Source organism: Ambystoma mexicanum, chromosome 6p (genome assembly GCF_040938575.1).
Source record: "Ambystoma mexicanum isolate Mex_15411 chromosome 6p, UKY_AmexF1_1, whole genome shotgun sequence".
Taxonomy (NCBI): domain Eukaryota; kingdom Metazoa; phylum Chordata; class Amphibia; order Caudata; family Ambystomatidae; genus Ambystoma; species Ambystoma mexicanum.
In genome coordinates, this window is record NC_090935.1 from 969,155,206 (window position 1) to 969,181,028 (window position 25,823).

A 25,823-nucleotide genomic window follows, 5' to 3' on the forward strand; every position below is an offset into this window, starting at 1 on the left:
TCTAATTTCCTCCCTCTAGTCTTCCCACTTCCCCTACTGCCTGCAATCTTGGTCTTTACTTTGACTATACTCTTTCCTTTGACCATCATATCTCCCTCACGTCACGTGCTTGTCAATTTCATCTCTACAATATACGCAAAATTCACCCATTTCTTACTTTTTTCATGCCACAAAGCTTCTTGTGTCCTTGTTAGTTTTCCCCCGACCTTTCTACTGTTCTGTTCTATTCTTTTGTCTCCCGTGCTCACGTCTTGCTCCTCTTAAATCCATCTATCACTCTTCTATTCGTTCACTTTGCCTTCTTACTTACCGGGTCTCAATTTCCTCTTCCCTTACCTTACTTGAATGACTTTCTTTCTATTCCCAGCTCAAATTTAAATGTCTTTGTCTCTACGCTCTTGCCCCTCACTATCTTGCATCTCTCCTCTTATTCTATTCTCCTTCTCATTTTCTCCGTTCTGCTGGTCTTTTTAGACTTAATGTTCCTCGCCCCCCACCCTCCTGTGCTAAATCCCGCTTTCACGCCTTCCAGCTTCTTGCTCCTCTTCACTGGAACCTTCTTCCTCTATCTCTTCTTTCTATCACTTCCTATTCTCTGTTCCGTTCTTCTATAAAAACTAATTTGGTTCAATCGTCTGATTGATTGATACTGGTTGAATATGAACACTGATTGATATTCCTGATTTTATTGTACCGTTGATTTTTCTATGTAAAGCGATTTGGTTAAAGGCGCTATATAAGACATAAAATACACACAAAAAATTAAGGGTTACCATGACCTGACCTTGTCCCTGCAGCCCTGCCAGCTGCCTGTCTGGGCCACTGGCTGTTTGAGCTGTCCCAGGGTTACTTGCAAAAATCCAATGTCCAGCCGGAGAGTCCAAATGCTCTGCCTGTGCTAAAAACCAAACAATGGGCAACCTGAGGGGCCACACCCAGCGTCCTCGCCTGTCTGGCCTAATGGAGGAGAGTGGAACCCTCAACCCATAACCCGGGTAGCAAATTCATAGATACTATTAGTTCAACACTTTGGTCATGGTCCGAACCGTATATATCATTTGTTGTGTATGTCCCTGTCAACAGTGCCACAGGGCTGATTGGGCTACTGTCCAACCGACTTCCCCCAAGAGATAGGGTACAAAATTCCAAATGTCATCAATGTCCAGGCAGACATCAAAGTCCAAGCCCGGGCTATATTTCCACCCAATGGGCAACCCGAGGGACCACTGCTACCTTCCCTGCTGGCCTGGCCTGTTGGACGAGAACAAACCCCTCAACCCACAAGCTGGGTAGCAAAATTCCACGCCTTTCACTGCACATTTTCACCAGCCTTCAGAAATCTGTACTATGCAGTCACATGCCCTTGCAGAAAAACCAATGTCCAGCCAGACAGTCCAAACACCCAAACCTGGGCTAAACTCCACCCAATGGATTTTGAAGGGCCACACCTGCTGTCCTCGACTGACTGGCCTATTGGACGTGAGTGGCCCCCTCAACCCACAGGCCGGTTAGCAAATTCATAGATACTGCTGCTGAGCCAGCAGAATTTATCAATACTTCAACTCCGGAAAATCTCAAAAATGAAGATCTTAGCAACTGAAGACAGGAAATGATGCTGATAAATAAACTTCTGCTAAATCAGCAGTCATGTAGAACATATTCCAATGACAGAGAAGAGCCCACTTGCAGGTGTAAACCTTTCCCATAGACGCCAAGAAAATACATACATCCAGAACACAGGAATGCCCCACAATTCACATGTACCTTGCACCGCTAATTTCACTTTAAAATTGAGAGGAGACATGCCCCCAGCGTCTTGGCTTACCCTTTGCGTCATTGGGATCCTATAGAATTAAATGGCGCTTTTATCTTGTGCTCTACATACTGGAGACCATCTTCCAAGCGCGGAACTCTGATCCAAACCCATATCACTCTGCGTTGCCTTGCTTTGAAGACCAAAGCGTCACCCCTGAGCTATCTTCCTTACCAGTCAATTATATCTCATCGCTCCATGATGAGAAAAACACCACCTCATTTCTGGTTGTTCAACCCCGCTCAATTTCGGTCCCCCACGGTGTCCTCAGCCCGATGTACCCATAGAGATCAACGCTGAGGCATGAAATATATGACAATTGCGAAGTTACCTGCAGCATATCTGGCACAAACCCCCAAGAAATTAGGAAATTGGTATAAAGATCTGGGGGCTAGCTGGCAGCTGGAGATTATGGCTAAGGTAAAACCTAATCAGTTGGACAAGGGGTGGGGGCCCAAATATGACCTAGGGTACTCTTGATCACCAGTCAACTGCTCTACCACTGTGCAATACCCCAATTCTCCTGAACTGGGAACCAGTTAGCACCAGTTCATTACTGTCAAGGTGAGGGCACCTCTCTTCGAAGCAAGCAGTGCCCTAAAGCCTAGTGGCACAGTGATATGTTGTAAATCTAAGCATGTGTTCCACAGGGAAAGAATCAATGAATCTTTCATAACACGCTGAACACCCGGCCATAACGTCAGAAAGTAACTTAAGAGGGGGCGGTGGGTTTGCCTCGCAACTGATCGACAATTTCATACGTCACAATACTACCTTGCTACTCCAGGGAATGACAGACTCCTGTATTTGATATGTATCACTTTTAAGGTGACAGGAGGCAAAACCTAGCTGTGAAGGGGCCCACGAAACTGATATTGAACACGGTTGAGACCTCATTATTGAATTACTGTTAGACCCTTACCCCGTCCAGTTTAATCCTCTATAGGAGCACCATCAATCACGTGGCCGTCATCATGACGCACACAGTATGTTGTATCATAACCTTACAACCGCACCCAAATCAACAATAATAACACTTTGCTGCTATTGCAAAATGATAAACTGCTTTCCCCCATTGGCTGTCTCTCCCTAGAACATTTGTACAGCCATGCCAGGTATTGAACTTGCCTCTTCCTTCTGGGAGACCCATACTTCAACCATTCCCTTACCGGGTGCCCCTGAAATGGAAACTTATTACACAGCAGTTGGACTCTAAACCTCCACCGTGCCAGGTACCATCCACATGCATTTACCGGTTGTGCCAAGAAGACACTTTATTCATATTAACCAGTTTTATCCACATACGATGCATCTTAAGTAAAATGCCAATGCTACAATGTCATTGCATGTGTGGGCCCGGTAAATGACATATTTGGACAATTACAGCTCCTCGAAATATTTACATACGCTACTATCGCCACAGCGGATATTGGTGTTCATTAATCGACCCCAGAAGGATGAACAGTGGAGTTTTTCCTTGTGGGCATTTGAACCTTCCGCCTACAGATTGAAGCAGCGAGCGCTCTGCCCACTGAGCTATCTCACTGCACGTGTCCATTTAGCTAACATCTTACTGCCACAAAGCCTCAGCACTAATGTATCCCAATGTACTATTAATAACAACGTATGTTGCATATTATCGAAACTATTACAGGCGCAAATACACTTGGACAGTGTAAATACGTGCTTGGAGTTCTAAAGAGTAGGACCAATTAATATTTTTGCATGAACATCTCAACCAGTGGTTTCGCGGACCTGCTAACAGTACCACTCCCGACATTCCACCCTGTAACTCATCTTTTCAGCCAGTAAAGTGGTTGACTAGTGCTGATAATACGGATTGCCTTGTTGCTCGGCATAGGGGGAGCCATGCTCCTGCATAATTGACCCAAAAATTACAGGCCACCCTTGAACTAAGTCCAATTACGAATGTTCCATTTCTCTTAAAAATCCTGTATCAAGTAGCCTATATTCAACTTCTTTCTTGAACCTAACAATTTGCTTGGTCGGTGTCAATCCAGCTTTCATGACAAACATGGCACAGAGATAGCGCTTTTAGATCTCAAATCCAATATTTTCTGAATTATTGACAATGGATATACAGCCATTCTCATGTTATTGGACCTCTCTGCACCTTTGACTTGGTGGATCATTACATTCTTGTCAGTCGGCTTGCCGATGTGGCCAATTTGTCCAGTAATGCATTGGCCTGGATTGAGTTTTTCCTCAGTAATCATAGTGCCAAGGTTTTTGTGGATGACTTTAAGGCCACACCAGTTACGCTGCCCTGTGGCGTGCCTCAGGGCTCCTGCCTTTCCCCAACATTATATAATATCTACACCTGTCCCTTGTTTGATCTCCTGGATGACTTGGATGTCGGTTATACCAACTACACTGACGACACCCAGGTCGTCCTAGTACCTAGGAGTGATTCTTCTGGGGACTATGAGGCTATCAACCAGATATATGCGACTATACAGGGTTGGATGGCCGCTAATTTGCTTGCCCTTAATGACATCAAGTCAGAGCTCTTGATTCTGGGGTCAGGTCCCTGGCTGAAAAAACATGAGCCCTGTTACAATCAGTTTGTAATTGCTGACTGTGCCATTCCAGTCACATCCTCTAAGACGTTAGGCGTGTAGTTGGACTCACAATTAACTATACAGAAGCACGTCCTCCATCTGAGGTCTACCTGGACTCCAACTGCTGCAACAAATGAGACCTTATTTCTCCGATTAAAATAGATCTTTACTTGCCTGTACCCTAGTAATATCCAAATTGGACTATAGCAATGGTCTGCTTGCAGGCACTTCTGCCGCCAACTTGCAAACGTTCCAAACCATCCAGAATGGGGCAGTAAGGGACATTCAGGGCATTGGTGGGAGAGACCATGGGCCTCATTACGACCCTGGCGGTAAGGGGTTTACGCCAGCGTTAGCTGCGCCGACCCCTTACCGCCAATTACGAGGTCCCCTAGCGCCATGGTGCTTTTAACACCTGCTTTTAGCAGGTGTTAAAATCCATGGCGCTAAGGGACCATGGAGTTAATTACGCCACCGTAATTTACGGTGGCGTAATTAACGCCTTCCCCACTCCCATTATGCCCTATGGGGCAAAAATGGGAATGGGGAAGGGTAAATGGGGATTGGGGACTTACCGCCCCGCCAAGGTCGGAATGGGGCGGTAAGTCCGCCAACCACCATGGCGTAAACGTAGTTTACGCCATGGTGGTAAAGTCACGGCCCAGGCGGTAACTTACCGCCTGGGTCGTAATGAGGCCCAATGTCACCCCTGTTAGAATGGCACTTCACTGGTTTCCAGTTAAACAGCGATCGGCCAAAATGGTTCTCACCCTGACCCACAAATGTAGGGTTGGGAATGGACTTCAGTACCTCTGTGCTGGACTCAAAGCTGCCCCCAGTAGAAGACTATTCTATTCCAATGGAGACAATAAACTCTTTCAGCCATGCGTCAAGTTCAGATGTATGGTGGCATGATGTTTGATACATGGGCTCCTTGTTCCTGGAATTGGCTGCTGGCTTCGCTAAGGGCTATTCCTTGTATGCCTGACTTTAAAAGAGCCACTAGAACGCATTTATTTAACCAGAGGGATTCATTTTGGCATTCTATTCGGAGCTCTGTTCTTTGGCTTTGATTCTCACGGTCTGCCGGTGCTTTTAGTTTATTACAATTTTTCTTTTTTATGCAAGCTTGAATATTGTGTTGTGTGTGCCCTGAGGCCTACGGGCTTTTCTTCTATTCAAACTGGTATCCTGCTGAGAACACTCCTCTTACCTGCATCACCAGCGACTGGCACTGCTAGTCCAGGGGGACTCTTGCCATCTCAGCCCGCGCTCGCTTCCTGGAGGAGGCGGAGCCCATCGGCGGTCACGTGCCCAATCACGTGACTTGATCACATCCGAAAAAGCAGCCCCGATCGTTCGAGCGGCGCTTTTCTTCTATTCAAACTGGTATCCTGCTGAGAACACTCCTCTTACCTGCATCACCAGCGACTGGCACTGCGAGTCCAGGGGGACTCTTGCCATCTCAGCCCGCGCTCGCTTCCTGGAGGAGGCGGAGCCCATCGGCGGTCACGTGACCAATCACGTGACTTGATCACATCTGAAAAAGCAGCCCCGATCGTTCGAGCGGCGCTTTTCTTCTATTCAAACTGGTATCCTGCTGAGAACACTCCTCTTACCTGCATCACCAGCGACTGGCACTGCGAGTCCAGGGGGACTCTTGCCATCTCAGCCCGTGCTCGCTTCCTGGAGGAGGCAGAGCCCATCGGCGGTCACGTGACCAATCACGTGACTTGATCACATCTGAAAAAGCAACCCCGTTCACCCTTGCGGCGTTAAGCCCGGTGCGGAGTAAAGGGTGTTGCATTCTAATAATTTTTTTTTTTTTTCCTTTTACAAGAACTGTTTTGCTGCTGTTTGGCTCTGAGAGGCATAGTCATTGGGTTCCGGCACATAGCCAAACTCGCTGTACATTCCGCCTCCTGGAAACAAGGTATCTTGGCATTTGAATATATTTTTATTTTTAATAATTTTGCGTATATATGTGCTGTGACTGCGGCCCTAAGTTTTTGAGCAGTATTTGGCCTAGCTACTTGAACTGGTAGAAATACAAACCTACACTAATAGTGATTCATCTTCTGGCACAAACTGCGGAATTTTACTTCCTTGACTCGGATGAGCTAGTAAAAGTAAGTGATCCTTTTACTAACTAATTTTAATTAAAATCATAGAACAAGGTGCTCATCTTAAAAGTTCTATTTAAAAACCACTCTATACATATAAGTCATGAAACTTCGCAGCAATCTGATTGGAGATGATCTGAAGACACCTGCATGGGAAGAACCTATTATATCAATCATGATACCCGATGATACATCGATGAGCACACAAGCAGATATTGCGTCACCATCTTCCTCTAATGCAGAGCCTCCACAAATCACAGCACAGATTCATTTAGAGTCGCCCATTTTAACTCCTAGTAGAGCATACGCAACTCATGAAGCTTGTCTTCCCCTAACTGAAAATTGGAAAAAGAGACTTGAATTCACTGTTACAACATCAAAGATACAGAAAAAAATTGACGATCACTTCGGTGGAAGTACAATTCTCAAAGAAGCTGTGCCTGTGTTCATTTATGGTGAATCCTCATCCACTCAGGCCGCTGCTACACTAATATCACCAATCTCTGACACAACTATGCATCCCCTAGAGAAGTTAAATCTATCAAATTCTGATGGGATATCAGACTCTCTATCCTCTAACCAAGACAACAACTTACTAATGCCTCATACCCCGTCTGAAGTTCAAAACTTGCAGGACGAGCCTCTTCAAAATCCACCTGGTCCTTCTGCACATACTATACATGCTCTTAGTTATGTTCTAAATTCCTTAGTCTCTGTCTTTGAACTGCTAAAGGGTGAAGTTCAGTCACAGACAGGCTCCCTTATCGAATTAACAAAAGAAGTTGCCATTTTGGATGGTACGATGGTGAGTTGTTGCAATCTCATCAACAACAATCTTTTGCAACAAATACAAGAACTCAAAGTAGAATCAGTAAAACAAGGAATGGATCTCTCTGCAATACAGAGATCCATGGCGCTTAAAAATACCCTAGAAGAATCCAATAAAGATACACTTCAGGAGCTTCTTAATCTTATACAAAATTCTGCTATCAAAGCTCCGTCTCTACTCACTCAAGCCATTGATAATGACAAATACCAGCCTTTAGATGATACTCCTTTGTCTGAGTCAATTCTCGATGAATTTCGAAGACTGGCCAATGTAAGTATTGAGTGTGAAAATGAAAACATCTTAAATGCACATATAACAATTGATCCGGTCGCCATTAACGAAGATAAATTTGTGGTGCACAGTCCATGTCCACAACAACTTTCATCATCAGGAGGAAAGAAACAAAGGAAAAAAGAAGCAAGAAGGAAAAAAAGATTACGTGAGCAAGGTATTAATATGAAACACAAGAAAAAGCACACCTCTCAAAAAATTGTCAAGAACAGTACTACAATCAATAAACAAAATCAAGAGGTAGTTCTTACCAATGATATGGAGAGGGTAAAGAAAACAACATTGATGACATCAACAAGTTCGCAAACCACCAAAGTGACCTCTGAACAATCCACAGGATTTACTACATCATCTTCGCAGAAGATTTTAAAAATAGCTCCAATTTTCCTTCGAAAAAGTTCTTTAAAAACAATTTTACCATCATCATTTAGTAGTACTGCTAATCAAATCAAAGAGGCCCCGCGGACCATTGCCCCCATATTTCTACAAAATCATCATGGTCAAAATCAGTCACCAATACTCAATCATGAGATACAAATAAAACTTGGCACTGGTAAATTTAAAACTCTACCTCCATTTGGTTCAAATGAAGTATATGTTGCAAACGCAAGCCAATGACCTGATGCGATTCCAATATCATTCACTCCTGAGAGAGACTCTGTTGTCTCTAATTCTCGATCGATCCTCGAATCAGACAACATTATAATTTCCTTGACAGACAAGAAAGAAACAAAAAATATGGTCCATCCAAAAAATTGCGGCACCTCTATGGCGAAGCGATCAGTCAAGTCCTCAGTCATCCCACAGAAACGTATTGTTTTGGCATCAAAAGCAATCTCAAAAAAATACCATTTACAGACTTTAGCACGTCAAGATAATGCTAATAACGATCAAGGAAAGACCACCATTGCTGCTAAACACCACGTGAAACCCAATCAAGATAACCTGGCTATCACTGTAGATAGTTCAGAGCACACACTACCGACCACACAACATAAATCTGAAAAGCAAATTAATCAAAATCTTCTTTTAAACGGATCTTCCCAGCAGATATTAGAAGAACATAGAAAGGAGATTCGGTGTGCAGTTGACGCATATATGTCAGCACAACCAGCACAAAAATATTTTAGACATTACGATCCAACTAGCAACTCCTCTCTCTATGGTCAAGAAACATCTATCTCAAGTGGATTAGAAAATCCTCGTCAAGTTTGTGAGGCTGAAATTGGGACTGCTAAGATTCAACTTTTAACCCAGAATTCTCTTGGACCTAACTACATTAAGTCAATCAATCAAACATGCATAGTTGATCCACCACTAATGGAAAAAACAATGCCCGATATAAACATTGCGCTACAAGAAAAACATCTTTTAACAGCACTGGGACCACAATTACAACGATTAATTGAAACAACCATAGCAAACTCTCTAGACAAACAAGTCTCACCAGATTCGACTTCAGCCAAGTCTGACCCTATTCTGTTGAAGAACAAAAGAATACTCAAAAATGATCTCAAGAGACCAGCATTGCATTCATTGATCATTGCTTGTCGTCAACCCCCGAATGTGCAATATGATCTGAATCGCAGCTCCATACTTACCATCTTCGCTGAAATCCCTGAGGTAGAAGATATACACTCAACCGATATTCAGTTGGTGGAGTTTGAAGATGCTCAGATTCTCACTTCAGTAAAACTGTGGATAAACTCTAGAGTGGTTGTCAATACCATATGGTCAGCTAAAAATCAACTATATGATTTAGGTTTTGTCGTTGAAGTTAGTCATCTCTTATCCAAAACTCCGACGACAAAATCCCAGCCTCTAAATGACACTCATGGGAGGAACATTGACACAATTGCCACCCAGAAATCCTCAGTTGGCTTTAGAAAGTCTTGCAATTGCCAGTTGACTCATAATGAGCACTAGCTAGTTATATCTAAGCCTCGAACTCATGTCTCTCTTACCAGTTGGAATACGAGAGGGTTTCGTCATTTATTGAACACTGTTGAATTAAGCCTTGATGACGTTGATATAGCCACGTTTCAAGAAACCTGGCTTACCAGTGTCCCAACTTGGGACAATTATAATATACACATAAACTTAGCCCATAAATCAAATCATGGACGACCGACGTCAGGGCTTCTTATAGCTGTTAAACAAAATCCCCTCATTGAATCTGAAGACTGGTCATCTCCAAATTGTTTCCAGCAGATGATAAAACTTAAGATTGGTAAATCAATATATGCCTTGATAAATGTGTATTGGAACCCCGCTGGTATTTCCGACCACATATTCATGAGAGACATGAACTCTTTAAAGCATTTGGTGAATCTTTACAACACTATAAAATATATCATCATAACAGGGGATTTAAATTCGCATTACTTTGATCATCACAAATTTTGTAATAGATTAATACTATGGAACCATTTCATTGAAGTACATAATTTTCAAATGCTAAATGGATCATTTACAGATGACATTCCCCCACAGCCAACGTGGCATAGAGGTAAATCCTCCGCAATAATCGATTACATTTACGTAAGTCAATCTCTCATTTCACAAGTTTATAAGTTTGAAGTAAATCCCTCATCTTTGAGTGATCATAACTGCCTCTCTATGCATTGGAATATAACTGAATCGATAAGCGTTCAGACGATTAATAACACCCTAGATTTCGTAACTGTCAATTATGGTGGTAATCGCCTATGCTGGAGTGACACCTCTTTAAAAAGATGTAATCAATTCTATGCCAGAATAACCTCTGAAGCTATTACACATTCCCAGTTGCACACGCCTTATCATAAATTAATGTAACTCTTTCAACACAAACCCAAAAAATGTCTGTTGTCTAGCATTCACACTGTGCATGTATTCGACAGGGTAGTGGAAGCTGCAAAAAGATTATTTCGCTCGAAAAAGCGACAAGCTTTGAGAATGCCGCCCAATTTAAGAAACATTGTCAATTCTCAACTAAGGACAAATTATAAAAATTGGCTAAGATCACATCGAGCCATTTTATATCAAAATGACAGCTCCAAAATGCTAAACATGATAGCAGGAAAGAACACTTCACAAATTTGGTCGATAATTAATAAGGTGACTACAAATCATCAAATAATTCAACAATCTAATAATGTGTCAGAACAGGCATGGATCACACATTTTTCAAATTTATACATGCCATGTTCAAATATAAATAGACAAAACCTGCCAGAATTAACAAACCATTTTACTCTAACTTTTGATAAAGAAGACATTTTATTTTTTATAAATAAAGTAAGTGCATCTCGAGCTCCGGGTCCTGATGGGCTTTCAAATTTTACGTTAAAACAACACCCCGAAATTTGGTCTGAGATATTATACAACATGTTTTCAAATATAATTCAGACACAATTAGTCCCGGATTCATGGAAACGTTCAATTATTCTTCCAATATACAAAAAAGGAAATAGGTCTGATCCAGCTAGTTATAGACCCATCGCCTTATTGGATGCACCGGGAAAGATTTTTAATCGTATCGTACTCCGGGACCTAAATAATTGGGCTTTCAGGCGGGTTTTGTGGCAGGTTTAGGAACAGCCCCAAATATCATGATCTTAAATATGTTGAAATCACAGTGTGCAGTCCGGAATAGCCTGCTATATTTGGCCTTCATCGATTTCAGGGATGCTTTTGACTCTATTGACCGCCACCTACTTTATCAATAATTAATTTGCTTTTCATGTCCCTCTTCTTTAATCTCCATTATAAAAGAACTTCATACTAATACCTCGATCCAAGTTCGCCTCACCATGGAAGGCCTGCTCTCTAAATTAATTCTTACTGGCCGAGGCCTTAAGCAAGGCTGTATTCTGACATCTTTTTTATTCAACTTGTTTATTCTTGATCTTGGTGAATCATTTGTAGACATAATTAGTGATGCACCAAAATTGGGCCTTCAACGCATAGCTTGGTTGTTATATGCGGATGACTTAGTCCTCTTATCCCAGACCCCTAAAGGGTTACAGAATCTATTGGATAAGCTATACGCATACTCAATAGAAAACAATCTTATGATTAACCTAGAGAAAACACAAGTAGTTGTTTGTCAAAAAGTCAAAAACATCTCTTGTGCGAAAAAATATAAATGGCACCTAAATAAGATCACCCTAATGAATGTTGAAAATTATTAATATCTAGGCTTGACCATCTATAACACACAAAGTGAAAAAGCCTATGTTGTCACTGTCAATTCAAAATTAGACACGTTGAAATCACAGGCTAGTATACTTGTGTATCGTTATGGTAAGTTCTCATACACTCACATTATGACTTTTTATCGAGTGAAAGTAGTTCCGATTTTATTATATGGAGTTGATACCAAACTCCCTATCAGAAGCAACATATGGGACTCATGTGAAGCACGGTTTTGGAGATCTGTTTTAAAACTACCGAATTGTGCCCCACTTCCCATGATTCGTTTTGAAATGGGTTTGGTATCACTATTTTCACAATTATTATGGAAAATGTGCGCACTATTCAGGAAATGTTTGTTAGGGTTGGCTACAAATAACATCTTAAGCACAGTAGCGTTTTATCTTGCAAACTCCCAAGACTTTTTTCCAACTAAATGGCGAACTTGTGTGTTAAACGCTCTAGCAGATGCAAGTATATCGCTTGAGACACTCCTCACAAACCCTGATCGAGCCAAGTTAAAGCTTTTCCAATATGATTGGATATGCAATACGGCCAAATGCTGCACATACAAAGATTTTAATGAACAATGGTTTGGACAAAAAAAGCTGCGTACCATGGCAGATTATTTAGTTAAATTTCCAGCGCCACATACGAGACAACAATATCTGCGATTTAGGTTTAACTTATTGCCGACAAGAGAAATAATGGCAAGGAGAGGGCTGATTTCAAAACGTTTAAATTACTGTCGTTTTTGTGAAAACTCAGATGTTCCTGAAACTTTACAGCATCTGTTAGTGACCTGTCCAGCTTTAATATCAACAAGAAATTTCTTTTTTTCTAATTTACTCTGTGCATATGTCCCTATGGATGAAAATGAATTTTGGATCAGATTATTTAGGAGCACAAAATTATCTATTAGAATTGCCATAACACAATTCTTAAATGCTATCTTATCTAATGATAACAATGATACCAAATGAGCCCTTTCTATTCATGTTTCATATTTGTTATATACATTGTGAAATTCAGTTAATCAAATAATTTTGCATTTTTATGACTAATGACCTAATGTGGAATTGTTAAGTGTACATTGTTAATTGTATTTTCATATATTTGAAAGGTTGATTTTATCAGCCATACCAAATAAAAAAAAAAAAAATTAAATAAGTGGGTAGTAAACAAATGCAAGAAGGAAGGGCACTGCAAGCATGTAGAGCAAGAGACGAAAAAGCTTAATCCAAAAAGTGGGACTACTTAAATTGCGGTCTAACAAGCTGCAAAATATTGGCTCTTCTTGATCCAGCAAAGATGCTCAGCTTATCAGAAAGGTAAGTATGCTAGCCCAATATCAATGGCTTGCAAGTAATGTAGTAGATCATAAAAAGTGTTTTGGAGTCAACTGGATGCGAGTGGAGAGAAATGAATGTGGGATGATGTTCTCAAACCTTTGTGCACATAAGATTGGACATGCAGGAAAATGCAAAATAGACTTCAGAGTCGCAAAGGTGGAAGTGGGAGGCCCTTGAAGATGCTATTCTCACAGTCCTAATTTCAAAGAACTAAGGCCTGTAGGATGGTATGAAAGTCTGTGGGAGTAATAAAAGGTTTAATCGTACAAAGGAAAGGCAACTGAAAAATAAGATTGTGAAAGACAAGAACTGTGTGATATAAAGTTCAAGTTGGAATCAAGAGTAAATTCAAGAGATTGTACAGGTGACATCCGGGTTGGATTGTTTCAATTAGAAGAGAGTGGAAAAAGACATTCTTGAAAATGTTCAGGTGGGGAGGAAACACAGGATACCAGAGAAACTCTGTTTTGGATGGGTTTAGTTTCAATGATAATACAGTCAGTCCTTGATGGTACAGTCTGCATGGTCACGGATATCTGCTAGGGATTGCATCATGAGATAGAACTGAGTGTCATCAACAGGTTTACTGTGATGTAACCAGGAAATAAAAATGAATCTTAAAGGACTGAATGTTCTTTTTTTCACCATTTGCAGGAAATAAAAATGAATCTTAAAGGACTGAATGTTCTTTTTTTCACCATTTGCCCGCATATGTATGCAGGGGGAGACCCTCCAGAGCCCTGCGTATCCCTCCACATTTTGTATTTACTTTATCCCCCACCCCCACACACATAAATATGAGGTCAAATTGGGCATACCAAATTTTTAGAGATTCTGTCTTTCCTACCTCTTTTTGGGTGTTTCCCCATCAGCATATCAGTGTACCTCGAAGCCCATATTGGACACCAAATCTCCCATGGGTTCCATTTAGATGTTAAACCACATGAGAGATACAAATAAACACTGCAAAGGAAGGGGTCCAACCTGGCACGACATAACTTAGAAATCTGCATACGGTTGCACTTAAAGAAGAATGAGTCCAGGACAGGGCCACCCAGACCAATGTGGGAGGATCAGCTGCTAATCAGATCCATGTGGTTGGCTGTAAAGAACACAGCTGAGAGATCAAGGAAGGGGTACACAGACCCCCTGCATCTCCAGAATTCACCATGGGCATGGGGTAGCTACACCATGCTACACCAGAGATAGAATTCAGATTGATAGTCATGCCAAAGGGAATGCTTGGATAAGCGAAGGGAAAGTTGAACTGCTGCACATTTCTCAATAAATGTACTCAAAAAGGTCAAGGTCGTGATAGGGTGGTAGTTGTTATTGTTCGGGTAATCAGGTCTAGCTTATTTAATAACAGAGGTATTTTGCATGTTTTAGTGCATCTGAGAAGACCCTTTGGCTAAAAGAGGCATCCACCAGTGTAAGCCATAACTAGGAGATGAGTGTAGGAATTCACGCCTCCAACAAAAAGGGGAACATCTGAGTAGGTAGTAGCCTTAATAAATGACAAAATATGAATAAAGGCTGATTCAGTGAGAGGAGAAAAATGCCAAATGGGAACTGAATGAAGAAAAAAAGGAATAATAGAGGAAGTAGAGTTGAGGGCCTAAGATTCAACAGTATGCTGGATACTTTGTTTTTTCTGTAAAAAAATAAAAAGAAATTTGCCCGAGCAGTGGAAAAAGGAAAGGTGCTAGGGGAGAGGGAAATGTGCACTGTTAGAGATTTCTGCAACCTTTTAAGATCCATGCCAAATTTGCATGGTATAAGAGGCAAAGGGATCTAGGGTCTGTAGGGGAGGCATGGTATCACAGGTATGACACTGACACAGTAGGTACAATTTGTAAAACCTTTATTGGAGTTTCTGGGGTTAGAAAAATTCCTACTTTGCCCTAGAACTAGGCTGTGAGGAGTCTCGATCATTAAACGATAAACAGAGCAATCTTAGTCTATCAAATCAAAATAGCCTATGCTAACAAAAACCATAGGTCCCCCTCTGTCTGGCTCAGACCTCTTCAAAACAAAGTTCAACAAAACTTGCATGGGTACTTCCTTCCCCAAGCGTATTACACTTCACGCCTCCCTCAGCTGGCCTCAGACCGCTTTCAGGTGTCAAAGACTTTCAAATGTGCATGGCTTTCTTTCCATACCTCCGCTGGACCACTTTGACTAAAAGTTCAAGGTTCAACTTCCACCCTCCACTTTTCTAGGAGTTAATTTAGCTTACTTTGCTTTTGCAATTCATTCACTTTATATTTACAAACAATGCACCATTCACAGAGACTTTCGAGTGGGCTATTTCCTTTTGCTGGACCACTCCGTTACTCTGTATCGCTGATTCCCCAGCTGTCTTTACTTCAATGTTCATTCACAGGTCTGCGTTTCTTCGCGTCTTATCCACACACAAGCATCCTTCACTTGTGATATAATGTTGCCACTTCAAACTTTCTTTTACAAACACTGGTATCTCAGGTTGCTTGCTAACTCACCGGCTGTGTGCGTTTCTTTATTGGTTTTACGATTTCCAATTCACGAGTCAAGGTTAGTACCACAGCTTGACCTCGCCTCCTCAACTCTGCTGTTTACCCAAGAGGGTCGCTGGCGTCCTTGAAACACAATGCAGCCTTCACTTGTGGGACCTAGCCTTCTCCACATGTCTTTTGCGGCCTGTCTGAGGCAACAAATTCCATTAGGAAACTCTTGGAGTTTTCAACCCGCTGCACTCGTCCATTGATCCGTCGCTCTGCTCCAGTAGGTTTGCCTTCGCCCCGGAAGTTCTGCTCGTACTCGTGTTCCACCTTGTTTAGAGTGTGTCTTTGGGTTCAGCTTTTTATACATGTGAGGAGAGCGAATGGGTATTAAAGTCAAGTGCGTGACTTTGCCTGACCTGATAAACGTGACATGTCCAGTACGATGTATGAGAGTTAGTCTTGTTACTCTGTCACCCTCTGCCTTGGCCCAGTGTTTGTGTAAAAAGGGGCTGGGGGTTGGACCTTAGAGAATCCTAAAAAATAGGATGGGTTATGTGAACAAATAAGGGGGGAATACTGTGTCCCACCATCGGCTGCCTCTCCCCAACTCCCCGAAGACCCCTTACCCAGGTGATCCTCCTGCACTGGTCCATCCCCAGGGTCTGGATCCAAAGGTGATGGCTGTGCTCTGGCCACGTGAGAGAGAGATCCTCGGGGACTAACGGGTGAGACACCCTCTGGTTTCTCACATGTTCCACCCACAGGAGAGCCAGGGATTGTGGACCCTTTGCAAGGTGGCAATGGAACCAGTGTACCAAGAATATATGGACCTGCATCCATGTTATGAGTCAAACCCCAACAGGCCCCCTTGCACCATCGTCTTAACAGGAGGTGGTCGTTTTTTATGTGGGAACTGTTTGAAAAAAGATGGCTAATTAATGTCGCAAAGAAGCCTCCTAGCCACTCAAAAGTCCAGTATTATATCTTTTGTAAGGTCTTCCATGTATCTTGGAGAGGAAAGAAAAAGGAGTCAGCAATCAGCAAGACTCTTGCTTTTGCAGGAGCATGTCCCTTTTCAGGGTAGTGAAAATAACGCCCCCTATAGACTGATGGGTACAAATCCCTGTAAACGTATTGGCCATAAGATGGGAAGCAACCACCAAGCGTAGGGTGCTCATAATCCTGTTGCTTCCAGTGGGAGAAGGGAAATAAATGAATAAAACATTAGGAGTTGCAAAAGAGAAACAGTTAGACTCTTTGGCAAGAGCGTGCTGTCAAAAACACCCTCTCCTTGCTTGCAGCATTGTACTAATTTCCCCTGTTGTCAGGAAGCTCCTGACTTAAATCGTGGCAGAATAGTTCCTTGTTAAGAGGCAAACAGGCAGGTAGGAGGTAGGCAAACCAAATCAAATGGAAGTTAGTCATCCTACTTGCCCTCAGCTTGAAAAAAAGGAATGAACATGTGCAGCCACCTTTATATAAAAGCATGAACAAAAATCAAAAGTACAAGATAAAGGTTTAGAAGTAGCTATAGGGCTGTCGGCTTCTCAGGATCTTAACTGTGACCATTGAAGTTCTTTCCTTAATTTCCGCCTGATGTAAGGTGAAGACATTTCCTCCGACATTGGACTACCTTCTGAATCCGTCTTTTATAATTGGGATCCAAGTGTTACTATTAGAAGCTGCTTGGACATCACGGTACATGTTTTGGCATGGACTGGAGTCTGGAGGATCTTAAGATTGCTGTGGGAATTGGGCACCATCCATCTTGAGACTGGTGAGCATCCTGCCACTCCCTTCAGAATTATTGATGGGGGACGTATTGGGATGGGGGAATGTTCTGCAATCTCAGTTCAGTGAACTGAATGAGAGGCCCATCTTGGAAGGGGTGTTTGTTGCATCTAAACACTAGGGTGGGTTACTGGTGACATGCCTTCCCCAGCTTAGCTTGCTGAGGCTCCTGGTGTGAGAGTCTGTGGACCCTTGTCCATTCTGGTGCTCCAAGGGCAGACCTCATTCAGTACCGCCTCCAGAGCTGCCACTGAATTGGTAGTAAATGCTGGGTTTGTTAGCACTTGGATGGTGAGTCGAACACCTAGCCTCTAGGAACCAAAATGAATTCACAGCATCCTGCCACAGAAATGCGGCTAAGGAGGGTTTAACCCGTTTGAATTCTCCGGGGAAGGCAATGGGAAGTGAAATGGACCTACTGGCCACAAACTGGCATATCAACACTCACCACAAGCCAGCCACCACCTGGCTGTGAAAGACGCACACCTTATTGAAGGGGTTCTGCCAGGCTGAATACAACATTTGAGTGATTGTGGAGAGCTGGAATGCTTAATCGGGAGGGGCCACGCATCTTGCCCAGGTGGACTCTTCCATCATGTCTCCTAACTTGTGGCCATAGCATAGCAATATTGTTAGCATTGTCCCTGAATATCTAATGGCATGTCTTTACCTCTGAAACAGCTAACGCATGCTTATGCCCAGCTCACTATCTGATATTTCAACTCCATATGTTTTGCAAGCCACCCTGGGAGAACAATAACTGACTCTATCCTTGACAAATTCCACTGACATCTCACCGTTTGGGCAATGCAATACTGCATGCAGTGTTTCCCAGTTTGGATTTGTCATAATCGCCTAGATGCCCTATGCAGGATTTGGACTCTACACCCAAAAATCACTAACATTGACAATGCACAGGCTTTTGAGGAGATAGTTCATGTCTTCCCTATCTGCCCCATGCAGACTTGCAGGCAGCCGCCATTGTTGTTGAGGCACCCCCTGGTAAATAGTTTGCAGAGTTCTGAGCTAGTTATTTTATGTTATTTTATGTTAGGTTATGTTATGTGATGTTATGTGATGTTATGTTAAAAGCACTTCTATCGCACAGCCTACACCAGCTAGGGCCTCATGGTGCTATGGATATAGAAAACTGTAAAGGAACTTGACGAAGAGACAAAGACTGGAATCAAGCCAAGAACAAGAAGGTCTTCAAGGCCCGCCAAAAGGAAGGATGGTCTGAAATGTCACGAAGAGACAGCGGAGTAGAGTCCCAAAGCTGGGAGGCAGCCACCAAAAGGAGCAACCCCCTCTTACTCCCCCCCCACTGGAGTTCCTAAAGCGTGGAACCAAGAGATACAGAGCCGTGGAGGAATGGAAAACACGGGATTGTAAATATTGACTAAATGTTTCCTGAAGATATGTAGGTCCTGTTTTGTAAAACGACCAGGGGATGATACAGGGGGCCTTCAACTTAACCAGTGCAGGGCAAACAAGATGGGAGAAGCAGAGGAGTAATGAGCCACCCTGGTGGCTAACCTGGCCGCAGAATCTGCAGTTGGTGAATAAGGAAAGCAGGTTGTACAAGGAAGAGAGTTGTGGTAGTCCAAAGATCCTGACGTGAGGGAAGATGCAACCAGGATGCAAAAGAGTGTGAAGGTAGCTAAGAACTTTACACAAAATGCACAATTTTAATTGAATGGACTGACTTATTGCACTAACCTGGGCCTGGATAGATAGTGAAGCAGACAGCTTCACACCTTTCTTCTTGACCACTGCAGAGGAGGTAGTCAGGGGGCAAGTTTGACAGACCAAAATGCAGTCTACCAAGTCTAGGTCTCGGGAGAAGAGCCGACGATAAAGACTGCCGTTTTATCGCCGTTATGGTGAATCCAATTGTTACCCATCCAGGACAGCAGAAGTGCAAGAGCAACACTTCTTAGCAATGACAGAAGAGAAAAGATCAAGCCGCACCAAGATCTGTGTGTCATCCGCGTATGCACAACACCGAAAACCAAAAGAGTGAATCAGTTGAACAAGAGGCTGGATATAGATATTAAAAAGAAGAGGAGAGAGGGCATAGCCCCGAGGGACACCCAAAGTGAGGAACCTAGGAGAAGAAGTGAAAGCAGAGAGAGAAAGAGACTGACAGCAATCAGCAAGAAAAGACCAAAACCATTCAATGACCGGCCCAGAGACCCACCAAAGAGAGTCTCTCCAAGAGGATGTCATGGTCGACGGTGTCGAATGCAGCCGACGGGTCCAACATGATGAAGGGAGCAGTACCGCCCTGATCCACAATCTGGGCCAGATCATCCACCGCAGACACCAGGACTGATTCCGTACCCCGACCAGCCCAAAAATCAGAATTGGAAGGGGTCAAGAAATTCAGAATCCTTGAGAAAAGAACGAAGGAGAGGGGTAACTAAAACTTCTAAGAGTTTATTGGGAAGAGAGAACCAAAAGATAGGATGAAAATTAGAAGAAATAGAAGGGTCAAGATTAGTTTTTTTAGAAGGGGAATAATGAAAGCATACTTAAGTGAGGCGAGGATGTGAGCAGTGGAGAAAGATTGACCGCAGCCAAAACAACTACATGCTGATAAGATGAGCTAGCTTTTTATGAAACACAAGGCAGGCTGTAGGCAGTAGCATATGTGCCATTTCCACTCGGCTTGCCTCCGAGCCAAACGGAGACTGGCAAGTTTGGGTGAAAACCAAAGCTCTGGGGGCAGGGTCTAGATGCAGTAAGGAGGGCCAAATGGTTAGCAGCAGTGGTCATGGCTGAGGAAAGAGCCATGATTTCACAGGGTGTGCCAGACAAAAGTGCATTGGTGATACCAGCTGAGATATCCGCCCCTGCAATAGTGCACCACCGCTGTGAGGGAAAGCGGGGGTGGGCATGAGCTAAAGGTGCAGGAGAGATATTAACAGTAAAAGGAATGGCTACATGGTCAGACCAAATAACAGGTAGATAAGGATAGAGCAAGACCAAAGAGAGCGGGACAAATATAAGGTCTAGAGTATTACCCAAAGAATGTCACCAGCTTAAGGCAATGAAGAGCCCAACACAGGCTCTGGTCTTGTAAAAACCCACCACATGCTTAGGGTTGTCAGGTACCCCCACACGCTAGGATTTTGTGGATACCTCCTCTCTCTCCTCTGGCCTTTTACATAGGCCATGATCTGGGTCAGAACATCCAGTAAGTTGTGGCTAAGGATCCTTCCTTGCCAACAGAGTGACTGGATGCTTCCTTTCAGTCCATGTCTGATGTTCTCTCTCCACCTCCTGATTACTGGGTCACCCTCACCTCCTCCTGCCTCTTTCTCTTCCCCCCCTTCCAGTGGCGACCTCTTCCTTGCAGTTCTGCTTCCCTCCCCCTCTTTCCTCTTTCTCACTCCCACCTACAATCTCTCACTCGCTCTCTTTCATTCCGCTTTCTTCTTGATCTCTCCCTCCTCCAGCTGTAAGCATTCCCTGCCACTCCTCCTTTCCATCTCCCTCTTCTGATTGTCTCTCCCCACCTGGATACTGGGTCACTCTCTCCTTCTCCTGCCTCTTTTTCTCCTCCCCTTCCAATGGTAACCTCTTCCTTCAAGTTCTGCTTCCCTCCCCCTTTCCTCTATATCCCTCCCACCCACAATGCCAACCTCTCAGTCACCCTCTTTCATTCCTCTGTCTTCTTGATCTTTCCCTCCTCCAGCTCCAAATATTCCCTACCACTCCTCTCTTCTTCTCCTTTGTTTCCTTTGTTCAACTCCATCCTCTACCTCATTTCCTTTCTCTTCAGCTCCTCCTTTTACCTTTCCCTGCTTCAACTGCCAACACGTCCTTGCTCTTCTCACTTTGCAGATATGGTTCTTCTGACCCTATGACGGGACTTCAGGTACCAGATGATCATACAATAAAAACTCCTAGTCCCTCTTGCTACTTTAGGTTCTCCTGGATCTTCCTCTGGCACAGCCCTCCAAAGCATGTCTGCACTCTAGCCCCCTACCCAGACTGAGGGGAAACAGGCTCCTTTCCTACTGTCTGGACCAAGTGTCTGCTCTCTCATTGGCTGGGACAGTTGGGAAATTCCCTGCAGAGAGTGAGATTTTAGAGTTCTGTACTCCAGGGGGAGTTCTTAAAAATTCTTGTGAAGACTTTGAATCCATTCCATGCAGTCTGGAAGTTTATTGGTGGAAAGGGGTCTAGATTTATCTTTGATGTGCTGCCTTCGCTGCATTTAAAGGGGGCTAAGCCCAGTGAATTCCAAGTCCCTGGGGCTATCTTGCTTCCCTTTTCTTGGGGAATTTTCGAGTTGGTGTTTACAGTTAGGTTTTCAAGAGAATTAAATGTTCTGTCAGGATATAATTGTCCTTACACTGGTCTGATGGTTGGCCTACCCCAGCTTTATTCTCTGGGGAGAGTGGACAATGGATCCATTTAAAGCAAGACCATGGCTCCCTGCTGGATGATATGGTTGTACAGAGGCGGTTCTCTGTTTGACTAATGGGGACTTGGGAAGTTATGTCTTGAAATGTCCTGACCCCTGTTCTGGGTGCACCTCACCCCCTCTTCCCCAGAACAAGAAGTGAGGATTCCATTGAAAGCAATGTGGCATATTTTTGTTGTATATTGAGTTGTTGTGGGAGGACCCTTCTGCTACTTGTCTAGGTTTTTTATTAAGTATAAGAGGACTGTGGGGAATGCCCTGTATCCTGCCTCCAGGATTTGCATTTCATAGTGGGTGACTTCCCCTGGTCCCCAGTCTCCTGGTCCTCCCCAACTGGCCAGTCTGGCCTGTCTAATGTGACATAGTCACAACACACATACACAAAGTCACACATGAACATCAACCCCCTTGCCCCAAGTATTATACCATTAATTGGTGTCTCACAAAATTCACTAAACCAGAGTTCAAGATATTTTTAGACCTCACTTTGTCATATGAGCCACAGATGTTGTACTGTATAACAATGACATAAAAAAAATGTGCTGCATGCATTGTGCACTGTTACACTCAAGACTAAATTGAGAGTGAATCAGTACCTCATTTAAAATAGAATTGTACCACATGTCACAATATAGGGAGCCCCAAGATTAGATTTTTTTCAAGCTTGTTCAAATAAAAGGCCAACGCACCCTGGAATTGAGGCAAACCAACCCTGGAGCCAAACATTCTGGCAGTGGGTTTAATTATGCTAGTTTAGGTATGCTGGTGGCCAGAATGTCACTGGATGCCTCAGATGATGCAATGATAGTGTTATGATACCCAGCAGGAGGTATTGGAGAATTACAACATGCCACACCTCACTGGTTGCTACACCCATGCAAGGTGCCTGAATGCATTCAATTACCCTGCTCAATGCAACCAAGCTCCACAATGTATAGAGCATCATTTGAGGCTCAGCACTTTAAGAATACTGCAGTGGTGATGAGTGCCGTATAAAAGACAAGTAGTGTAACATAACATTTGTCAAATGGGAACAGTTGGCCCTAGACGTCCATCCCAGAGACTGCACCTAACACGAGAACATTAATCGATGAGAATTAAGATGTTTTGCATCTTCAAATGCAAGAGGGTGTTATGCAGCTTGCGCCACTAGCATCCAGCGCATCATCACTCTCCAGGTAGGCAGGACCAGCATTGTTAACAAATATAAACCCACTGTTTCAATCTGCTGCCAAGCAAAGGCATCCAAGTTTTTTCATGAGGGATAAGTGACACATTCTGGGTGCAATCGCTAGGATTTTTTCACTCCCCTAACCCCCCCCCCATCCAGGTTTCGTCCTGCAAGCCCTACTGGGTAGTTTACCAGTGAGTGGACATATACATCCACCGGTTGTCGTCTATACACAATCGATAATTGTGGAGTCTTTTCTTTAGGCTTGCTACCTGTGAGAAACCAGAAGGTGTCTCACCCACTAGTCCCCGGGGATCTGTCATCCAAGTGGCCAGACCACAGCCATCGCTTTTGGATCCAGTTCCTGGGGGTGGACCAGTGCGGGAGGGTAACCTGGGTGAGGGATCTTCGGGGAGTGGAAGTGGGACACCGGATGGTGAGATGTGGTATCCCCTTCCCTGTATCACCGTTACCCCATCCTACCCGGGGGAGGGTATTTAGAAACTCTACCCCCTCACCCCCCTTTCACAGAATGGCCAGTCTGCTATAAAGGAAAACAGACTAACACCCAAGCCGTGTACATGACATGTCCCAATACTATTGTCAGGCGAGGTCAGGCAATTATCGACAATCACTCACACCTGACTTCTATTACACTTCCCCACATGGATAAACGGCAGACCAAAATAGCATGCTCTGAGCGAGGCAAAGCATACGAGGAAACATCCGTTTTGAGACGGCAGCTGAGCAAGAGGGGAAAGACAACAAAATCGAAGGCGATCGCAAGGAGGGAAATTCCCTTGACCCTTTCGATAAGGAACCATTACTTTCTGGAGACCTCGAGAATAAAAAGTGTAAGACCAGGAAACCAGGCGGAAGGATCCCACATTGTGTGTTAGAGATACCCAGGGCCCTCCGGCATCAGTAATCAAGGCGGGGAGAATCACCAGCTGCCGTGGTACCGTCCTTGGCTCCAAGAACAAAGCAGCATCTGGGAAGTCAACATAGCCGGTGAGTTGGGAAGACTGATACAAGAGCAGTGTGTGTTGAAGCCAAGGTTGAAAGCAGCAACATTGTATGGCGAGCGCTGGAACCAGCATTGTTAAAATTTGTATGATAAGAGACCTGAGTGCAGTTAAACTGCTGATGAGTGATTGAACTTTAAAGCAAGCTACAATACCTTTGGCGCAGTGGTCCGGCACTGCATGGGTGCTCAATCGAAGGTCTCTGTAAGGTATCCAGCTGAGAAGTAAAAACAGTAGATACATTTGGTCCAAGCCCAGCGGAGGGAGACCAATTGAAAGAGAATGAATACATGTAAATCGAAGTGGTCCTGCGATTGATCAAGCAAAATCCTGCGCTCAGTTGAAAGTCTTCGATTTTGATGAAATTCAGAAAGTTAGGAAAAGTATGTGAGTTTGGTCCGAGCACAGCAGAGGGAGACCAATTGAAGGTTTTGTGTTAAAGTGGGTCTGAGCCCGGCAGAGTGGGACCCGGGGTGAACAGAAAATCATCCGAGAACTTGTATATGTGAAATCCATTTGAAAAGGAACTTTGATGTTTGTCGTGTTGCATCAGGCCCTCTGAAATAGGAAGACTTTTACCCAGAAGGCCCTGATGTTGAAGTATTGAACTGCATCCTCGTGCTAAAGAAGCCAGAGACAGTGCTAAGCTTGAGTGTGCCGCCTTGTCCCGTGCTGAAAACGTGTGGAAGGGAAGCCAACGGCTTGAATATCCTGGCATATCATTTCTTGAACACTTTTCTTTTGCATAAACAGTGTTTCCTTCACTATTTGTATTTGGAAGTAAGGATTGGCAATAGGTTTATTAGTATAGGCCCTTTTATTTTGACAAGACACCACTAGGACTGAGTTATTGTTATTATTTGATGGTTGTAGCTTGCTCCCATTTTGAGATTTAAGATTTTTCAAACCCAATTGAAGTTCAATAAAAACCCTTGAACTGTGATCACTTGTGTCTGTTTTACTGTTTGATACCATGCCTTACTTACATACCCCACTGCAGTACTTTCAAGTTACTTGATGAGGCTTATTTTCCTTTGCAGTGACCTTTGTTAGATTTTATTTGTGAGATTAGAGATACTACTTCGGATGGATTAAAATGATGTTTGGCAGCGGATGATGGTAATTATTTTACACCTGCAAGTGATCCCTTTGGTTCTATTATGTGAGGGGCAATATGTACCTGTTCTATTCCTGGAAAAAATAGACCGCGGATAGGCTTACTTAGTAAAGCAGCAGGGTTTGAAGGCCTTTCTTTATGCCTTGGCAAAATGTAATTTTTAATTTCAAAACAGTAATTGCTGTGTCTTTTTTTCATGCTAGTTCCTTTGATGAAACGGAATCGGAAGAATCAAGGTGAGCATCTAAACTGCCTGGCATTTGTGTCAATAGCGCATAAAGTGTCCGGTGTCCTTGCTGTGTTGGGAATCTATTTGTTTATTGACATACATTATGCACAATCATGTTGCAAGCTTGAACACAACCCAAATGTACACCATCACATCAGAAATCACAGTTGCATAATTGAGGAGATATATGCCACACATACAATTGAGAGACTTTCTGCACATCAGTTTACTCTTTATGAGCTATTTTACTAATAGTTTTTAGGGATATGGCTTATTCATCCCTTTTGGTATTCCATGGTTGAAAACATTTTATGTGGGTTTTTTTTCAGCTTTTTATTTGTTTTACATTCTTTACAATAAACGTTACAGTTCCAACAGCAGAGAAATAAACGCACATCTATTAGAA

At 43.3% G+C, this 25,823-nt stretch overlaps 1 protein-coding gene across 1 annotated transcript in view; it reads left to right on the top strand.

Moving 5' to 3' along the window:
• The window catches only part of SNX24 (sorting nexin 24), a 1,521,972-nt gene that overhangs the window by 1,347,263 nt on the left and 148,886 nt on the right, over positions 1-25,823 (top strand). The window contains exon 5 of the mRNA XM_069625579.1: positions 25,392-25,424. Coding sequence (XP_069481680.1) covers positions 25,392-25,424 — 33 coding nt within the window. The remainder of the gene's footprint in view (positions 1-25,391; positions 25,425-25,823) is intronic.